At 34.4% G+C, this 8,096-nt stretch overlaps 1 protein-coding gene across 3 annotated transcripts; it reads right to left on the reverse strand.

Moving 5' to 3' along the window:
- Positions 1–671: 671 nt before the first annotated feature.
- On the reverse strand, positions 672–7,472 carry LOC132189204 (V-type proton ATPase subunit F-like). Of its 3 annotated transcripts, none has more exons than XR_009441015.1 (6): positions 7,396–7,472; positions 6,077–6,158; positions 5,541–5,622; positions 2,042–2,124; positions 1,161–1,403; positions 672–1,056 (listed from the first exon to the last, which is right to left on the reverse strand). XR_009441015.1 is itself a non-coding variant. In XM_059603813.1 (6 exons), exons 2-5 carry the CDS (start codon positions 6,137–6,139, stop codon positions 1,239–1,241), a joined length of 393 nt encoding a protein of 130 aa, XP_059459796.1. In that variant the 5' UTR covers positions 6,140–6,158; positions 7,396–7,472; the 3' UTR covers positions 672–1,056; positions 1,213–1,238. The 3 variants fall into 3 exon arrangements, 1 of the variants encoding a protein (XP_059459796.1); XR_009441016.1 differs by lacking the exon at positions 7,396–7,472 and adding an exon at positions 5,809–5,864 and having other exon boundaries at positions 6,077–6,120; XM_059603813.1 differs by having other exon boundaries at positions 1,213–1,403.
- Positions 7,473–8,096: the final 624 nt, after the last annotated feature.

Genomic DNA, 8,096 nt, shown 5'->3' on the forward strand with positions numbered 1-8,096 from the left:
TAAGTTCAAGCCCAACTGATTATTAGATATTTGGCACCAGAATGTTCAGGCTGTCAACTTAAAACTTCCCCGATAATGTTGATTACCCTGAGTATGCGACGGTGAGCACTTGGTCTTATTCTTGTTCTTACCTTCCAAGACCAAGATAAGAGCCAATTTTACTTGGGAAGATGCTTTCAAGTTAGTTGAAATCGAAACGAAGCTTTCTATACCAAGGCACCTATAATATACACTAAATGAGGATGCATTTTCCGCTTCATCACTTCCTCTATCACTATTATTGTGTTTGTGTTGTTCCTGCTTGTTGAGAATCTCATCATTACTTACATTTTGCTTGTTGGAGCTATTATTTTAGATTTCAAATGACCCAGAAGCCACTCTTCAATAGCTTTTGTTGGGATTCCGGTCCACCAGGTTGGGATGGGTGTTGTAAACCTCAATAATTTTTTACCAGCTTTTTTAGGGTTCCCTCTTCTCTGTGCTTCTGTAATTAATTCTCTTACTTATTCCAAATAAAAAAAAAAAACCTTTGATCAGGTTTTGAAGACCTGTTAAGTATTGATACTCTTGTAGTTACTTGGGAGGCTAGGGTACCTCAAATACCCTATTCATTCACGTTACCCTTTCTCAAACACAAGCCTGTAACACATTATTGTATAAAGCCCGTAAAAGAAACGCTCAATAAAATAAAAAATAAAAAGAAAGGACAGAAATTAGTTACAAACTAGTTTGTAACTAATTGATACAAACCAATCTAATATACCGTGCATTATTAACATTCAACATGGCAACTTTTACTATGAATTGCTTTCAGCATTCCTTTAGAGTTGCACTTCTGGGATGAATTAAAAGTAAAAATACAGACAAGCAGGTGAACCACTCGTTAAGTTGCTAAGAATTGCAGTGTCTTGCCCAAATTGGAGGATAAACACTAAAAGAATCTTAAGAAAACAAAGGAATGGACACAAAGGATCAGAAGCAACTGTAGTTTGAAAAGGATGAACTCCTATCTTCTTAACATTCAACATGGCAACTTGTTCCTATTATCACCATAACCTGAACACAAATTGCATTCAATAATTCATAATTAGGCACAAAAAAGGAATATAAAGTAGCCACATAAATCAATCAATGCAAGTGAAATGAAAAACATGACATACAATGGTGTGCACATATGTAGTTCTCAACTAGAAGAATGATAGCGTCTGCAACCTGAACGGTAGAAAATTTAGACATATTCAACGCCGTCCGGATGCCACGGATTCAGCAGAGAAGAGATACTTCACACGTGAAAGAACTGAATCATGAGCAGGGTCATAAGGATGATCCTTGGAAGGGATCTCCAAAATAGCTGGTACTGGCTTATTGTAGCTATCAACCAAGAACCTTATCGTGTTTGCAACCTGATAAGTTTAGAGGAAAAAGAGTTAGTTTGTGATGGAAAATCTTAGGTGGTGTTTGTTAAACACCACCACTCCCCTAAACACTATTCACCTCATTTTTTCAAAAAAATCAACATAAAAACATTCACACTTTTTATATCGCATCATTCACTTTTTATATCACACCATTTACTTTTTATTACTTTTCAAATTAAAAAAATCACTAAAAAACAAAATTTTTATACCACTTTTTCACTTTTCTATACCAATCATAATTCTTTTTCTTTTATTCAAAATGCATGAACACCCTGTTGTTTAACAAACAGGGCCTTAAGAGTCATAACAAATTTGAAGAAATATGAACAATGTAACACATACTATATATGTAACACATCACTAGTACAGTAAGCAACCACCTAGATAGACACCTAAGCTCTTGCCAGACTAATCAGGACAACAACCTCTATCCCTTTCTATGCTTGCAAATGCATTTAGATAACAATACAATTGGACAAGAAAATCATACAACAGGAAATTTTAGAATTTTGTTGTTGCTCTCATGACTAGTTCTAAACATTTAATACCAAAAAAAGAAAAAACTGGTTTTGACCATTTTGTGCCGACCACCTACATGCTCAAAGTGTGAGAAGAAAGATTACATATTGGCTGATTAGAATAATAGCAATGTCCTCTTTTGACGTGAACTCTTTGAATGCATCTTCAATCGCTTTGACTGTTGTTTCTGAAACCAAAATGCAAATAACAGTAATACAGAAGATAGGAACCAATTAGTTTTGCTTAAAAATTGATAAGAATGAAATTTTCTCATATTAAATCAGTCTTCAACATATTCCTTGTAAGGTACAGGATGTAGATTGGTTTAGTGTAGTATATACAAGATTAGTTCCATTTGAATAAAAAGCACTTAATAAAGATACAGGATCAGCCATTTAATTTTGACTACTTATAACAATGAAACTGAAAGAATTTTATATATTGCTATTTCTACTCTTAGGATCACAAATAAAAATACACTAACAGATATCTGAACAGCCATCTCTGACTTTCTAATGACAGTCCTATCATAAATGAAAAGACACGTCAATTGCCATCATAAGATATAAAATTTGGAGGAATTTACTTTGAAAGTGATTCATTGAAGACACTGTTCCAATTCCATCATATAGAGAACCTTGACGCATCAACCCTTACTAACTAAAGCTCCATCATTTGCATGAGCATTCGAACCTAGGGTTTTATTATACAGGAGAGTAATCAAAGTAAAGTATATCCAAATTAACGGTATTATTAGCCTCTGCATGTCACAACCAGGGAAAAAAGGTATTATTCCAAAATGACTAGTCAAAGTAATTGGAGCTCCTTGCATCACTAATAAAGATCAATATCATCTAGTAAGTAACCAATGTGGGACTTAACACCCCGTGTAACAACTTCATAATCTCATTCACCCAATATGGGACTTTTAAGCCATCGGCGTCATCATCTCCCCCGCTTAAATCCTTGACGTCCTCATCACGACTCACTTCATGTTGTAGTGCGCAAGCATCACATGGTGTTACTAGATTGTTCTGATACCACAACTATCACACCCAAAACTCCAAATGTGCATGATAGTGACAATGATTGTAATATTACCAAACTTTGTAGTAATATATTTCAACAACATGCAAACCTGAGCAACTAACATCCACAACCTCCATTAACACAAAAACATCAAACCGGCGTTTCTCCCAAAACAATCAAAATCATAACCTCAGTAATTCATCTATTACAAATCAATATTAAATACCAATACCATAATAAAACTCCTTTAGAAAAGACAAATAAACAAACCGAGTCTAAATCCTTAAATATATCCAGAAGTTCCAGTTTATCAAGCATAATTGAAGCATATTCTTGATATGACACCTCTGAAAATCCTCAAGAACTTGTACCCCAAAACCCTCTGAACTTCCTGAATTTTTTAGCTAGAAAGGTTAACCTTTACTATCTTTGGAAAATAATTCTCATAGAATACTTTTTTAAATCGGTTTCAAGTGATTAGATTAGTATCACCTAATTCAAGTTTTAACAATCCTTTTTTAGAGTCCCACCATCTCTTAGTTTTCTTTTTTTTTTAATGACTGGAAATCCCTCACAAGGCTAGTCGTGTACTTATCATTGTCGAGTAAACTCCAGACCCGTGCAAAGCGATACATAGATGCTTGCCACCTTCTATTGGATAGACCATGACAATTTGATAGGGCAACAATACATGATGGAAGACTAATATCTACGGAATGGTATATGATAAGGTGAAGATTGTACCCCTACCGCGTAAAGAGATCGAGCCCAAACCCTCTAAAGAGAAAAGTCCAAATCTCTTACCAAGGAAGGGGTTCATTGGTGGGGTGTTAGAGTCTGTAGAAAAGCGGGTTGAAGTTAATGGATTAACTGACAAACATGCAATCAAGTTTCCAAAGGATAAGATTTTCTGGGAAAGAAGACAACAGAGCTTTAAGAAACAGAACAACAGCTTAAAGTTACAAAGAGCTTGGATGTGGCAATATACAAGATTGATGATGAAATGAAGATGGGATGTAAAGAGTCAACACTGAAACAATCCAGAGAGGGAAGTCATAAAGGTAGAGAATCTAGTTTTCAGATTCAAAAGGGCCCCGAGGATACCGTCAAGCATAAGGTTCCTTCCATGGTAATTCATTAGATGACAGCTCAAATTCGAAGGCAAATTCTCCCCAATCCATGGAGGATGATGTAGACCAAATTACACGTGGCCCCATGGGGTTTCTTGAGCAAAGCGGAGAGCTTATGAAGTGTGGGCATCCAATTCTGCAGGAGGCAGAAAGTTCGCGCAACACTTGCTCGATGGTCGCTCAAGCAACATTCCGGCAAGGCTTTCGCACGAGGTTCACTCAACAGTTACTCGAGTGAGATGCTGCGGGAGACAAACAGAAAGTTTTCTCAATGATTAAGCTCAACCTTCGCTCAAGTGAATTTGTGATAAGAGTTCCACTCGACACTCACACGATATTCGAAAGAGTGAGTTTGTAATTATTTTAATAAAGGTTGTGCTCCTAATTTCTATTTAAGCATAATAAGGACAACTTGGCTGCCCAGTGTATTTTTGTTATCAAATTTATCAATAAGAACTCTCTTGCAAGAGTTTTTCCCCATTGATCTATAATTCTTAAAAGTTTTCTAGGATTTATAGAAGAGTTATGAAGTCTAATGTGTGCAGATTCAGCTTCCCACTATGCCATGTTGTATCAGTTACACACACAGCTCAATTCTATAAACAAAGACCACTATCTTGAGGCATGCATATCACACATAAAGCATCCCAAAAATCATTACACTTGTGAGGATCAAACCTTAGACCTTGAGGCAAAGTAATCAAGTCTCAAATTGCACCCCGGGCATCTGCCTTATGCTTCATTCCAGACCCTTCCTCAAGACTCAAACCTCATACACCTTCCAGATTATGCAAAATACCTAACCAGTGAACAGACATTCCCTTTAGCAAGTAGCCGTGGGGAAGCTACCATGTATTAATAAATGAGAGGCATGAACATACTCCAACACTCTGGATAAAATCCTGAGGAATTGAAAGTGGTAGGCTAGTACGATCAACTAAGTAGAAAGAAGACCGTATTTAATTAGACATCCAACAATGGGGAAGTTGAGCTATTATTTAGTTTGCAAGCTGGACACATCAACCTTGACAAGACAGCAAAACAAGTACTGACATAGACCATGAAGAAATTTTAAAGAAGGGAATAGCAAGCATATCAGCACCAAAAGCCTAGCAACTTAATTTAGGATTACATCAGAAAGGCAGAATGGAAAATCTGTTAGGTATGCGTCCCAAAAAGAAAGCATTTCCTCCTTGTCAAACTGAAGCTAATTAGTAATAAAAAAAAATATATTAATTCTTGTTTTAATCGAGAGAGAAAAAAAAAAAAAAAAAACAATTTCATTTTTTTTGTAAGTCCAAATACATACACACAAAAGAGAATCATAAAGATAAAATGTAAACTCACTAAGAATTAAAACATGATTACTGTTGCTATAATAGTTCAATAAACACATGAAATAACAAATTTCAATAATCCACCATCATAAGGCTCATATGCATACTTGAATCAACAATAAGATAGTTTGTCTTTCTCCGCAAGTCGACATTACCCACACCAGCCAGCAAGAATCCAGTTACAGTGTCCTAAATGACAAAATCATCCATGAGAACAATCTTCAAGATTTATATGATGTGAACTACATAACATGTCCTAAATTAATGAATTCTTGCATCATGCTCCATGAACCTAACTAAAATGAATAATAACCTAGGAAGAAAATGCATGAATTGATGGAGAAAATAAGAATATATAAAACTGTATGGTCTGACCTTTTCACCCATATAACTACAGTAGATGCCCGGAACCAGTAATTCCCTATATGACGCTATGGGCAAAGATAACATGTTACTCAAATATGATCAAATTGTATGATACATCATAGTATAAATCATTTTCTTTCTTTTTCAAATGAAATTTGTATATGTGGCTATGGTAAAAATCACGTTGATCTGTTCAATGTCAAATTAACTTCCAGATAGTTATAAGCCAGCAACACAAAAGGCAAGACAAACTCACAAACAACTACATTCGCCATACCTCATTGGCAATCATAGCAATAAGTGCTGAGCTTTTATTGGGGACTTGAGCTCGACGGGCCATTTTAATTTGTATTATTCAACTGGAGCAAGAAGAAAAACTCATCAGGACAAAATGTGATCCGGTCATTTACATACATGACACAGTAACTACTGCAATGTACAAGACCTCCAGCCGAACAATACATTTATTGTCTGAGATTTTTTTTTTTTTTTTTGATAAGTAGTTGTTGTCTGAGATTTTAAACTGCAAACTTCCTATAGTTTTCTTCACTTTTGTGTTTAAAATGTGGAATGTTTAAAAAAAAATTTCATGTCTTCAGTCCCAAATAGCTAGAATAAGTCCATGTCAATTGTAAACAGGTAAAACAGTAGAAATATAGACAATTGGAATTTGTACAATGAAAATATTCTCAAACCCATTTTCCCTTGCTGTTTGGTTGCTCACACGGTTTTGGTCCTTGGAGAAGAAAATCAATCTAAATATAAAAATATTAGCTTTTACTGTTTTTTTTTTTCTTTTCTTAATTTTAGTTAAATTTGAAATTCTTCTCCGGGGATATATATATCTAAAAAAAAAAAAAAAAACATAAGAAACTAGAAGGCGCAGAACTCCCTTGAGTAAAAGGACTAATTGAGCCTATGATAGAACATTAGAGAAAAACATTAAACTAATAAAGAAACCAATACCAGGAAGGTGATGATACTGTTTGAAAATCATACAAGTTGAGCATAACGTTCAAAACTAATTTTCTTTCTTCTTTATAGTTCTCTTCAGCAGCCAAAAAAAGGTTATATCAACTGTTTGATTCTTATTGTTTAAATCAAAATGGAATTTTGGCTTTAATGTTTTGAGGGTTTAAGCAAAAGCCCAGCTACCCATATCCCACTATGAAAAGCATTATTAATTCAGTAAAAGATTTACTCATCCATTCATTCGTTTCCTCTATCTTTTCATCACGATAGGGATCAAATTTGTCTCCCAACAAGAAGGGGGCAAATCAAAGGTATGAATTTGCGCCAACGACTCTTACATCATGGGCACAATTGGAGTACAAAAATCTTCAATAACCCAAATTCTATCATTTAATTTTGGCTTCAATTTTAAGAAATCTCTTTGCAATGCTAATTCATTATAAAAGAACGAATCAAATCAAAGAGCCGAAATCAGGATCCAGCGAAAAAGCTTAGCGAAGCTATTAACTAAAAATAAATATACTAAAGCGAAAAATGCAAGTATAGTATCAATCGAAATCCCAGAACGATTTCTGAAAGCAATCAATCCGAGAGAGAAAGAAATCAGATGGACGAATATATTACCTGGGTGAGATCGGATGGCTGGGACTTCCAAATCCACGACTTTCTTGGATTTCTCCTTCCTCCCAATTAGAGCAAGACTAATGGCATGCAACGTAAAACTTTTTACATGTATCCCTAAGTTGACGTGGAAATGTCAATTCACTTTTTTCTTTTTTTTTACATGTTCACACAAGATGGGAAAGTGGGTTTCAAACTAGTGACCTCCGCTTCGTAAAGCATAATCTCCAGTCGATTAAGCTACCCCTTGAAGATTTTAATAGGTCTTTCTAAAGATGAATTATCACTATCACATCAATATAGTGAAATAATAGTAAAATATTGGTGAGATATATATCATTGTAAGAAACGTTATTCATCATTCTCGAGTATCTATTTTTTAGTATTTTTGTCTATATTTACTCACCAAAATAACTAAAAGTACTTTTTTTTCGATTTTAACTACCCACTTTTTTAAAGCACCCCCAACAGCTTCACTATTTTAACTATCAACTTTCATTATTCTATTTAAATATTCATTTTCAAATACTTCTTTTTATATATATATATATATTAACTTTTTCAAAGATTAGGGAAGGAGATAGAAAATTTATACTATTTTTATTCATTTGGTGAGTTAGTTAGTACTATTTACTCACCATTTATTTTAGTTTAAATTGTGAGTTTGAAAAGTGAAAATTTAAATCACTTTTGCTAAATTGACT

The sequence above is a fragment of the Corylus avellana genome, chromosome ca8 (genome assembly GCF_901000735.1).
Source record: "Corylus avellana chromosome ca8, CavTom2PMs-1.0".
In the NCBI taxonomy this organism is placed as follows: Eukaryota; Viridiplantae; Streptophyta; class Magnoliopsida; order Fagales; family Betulaceae; genus Corylus; species Corylus avellana.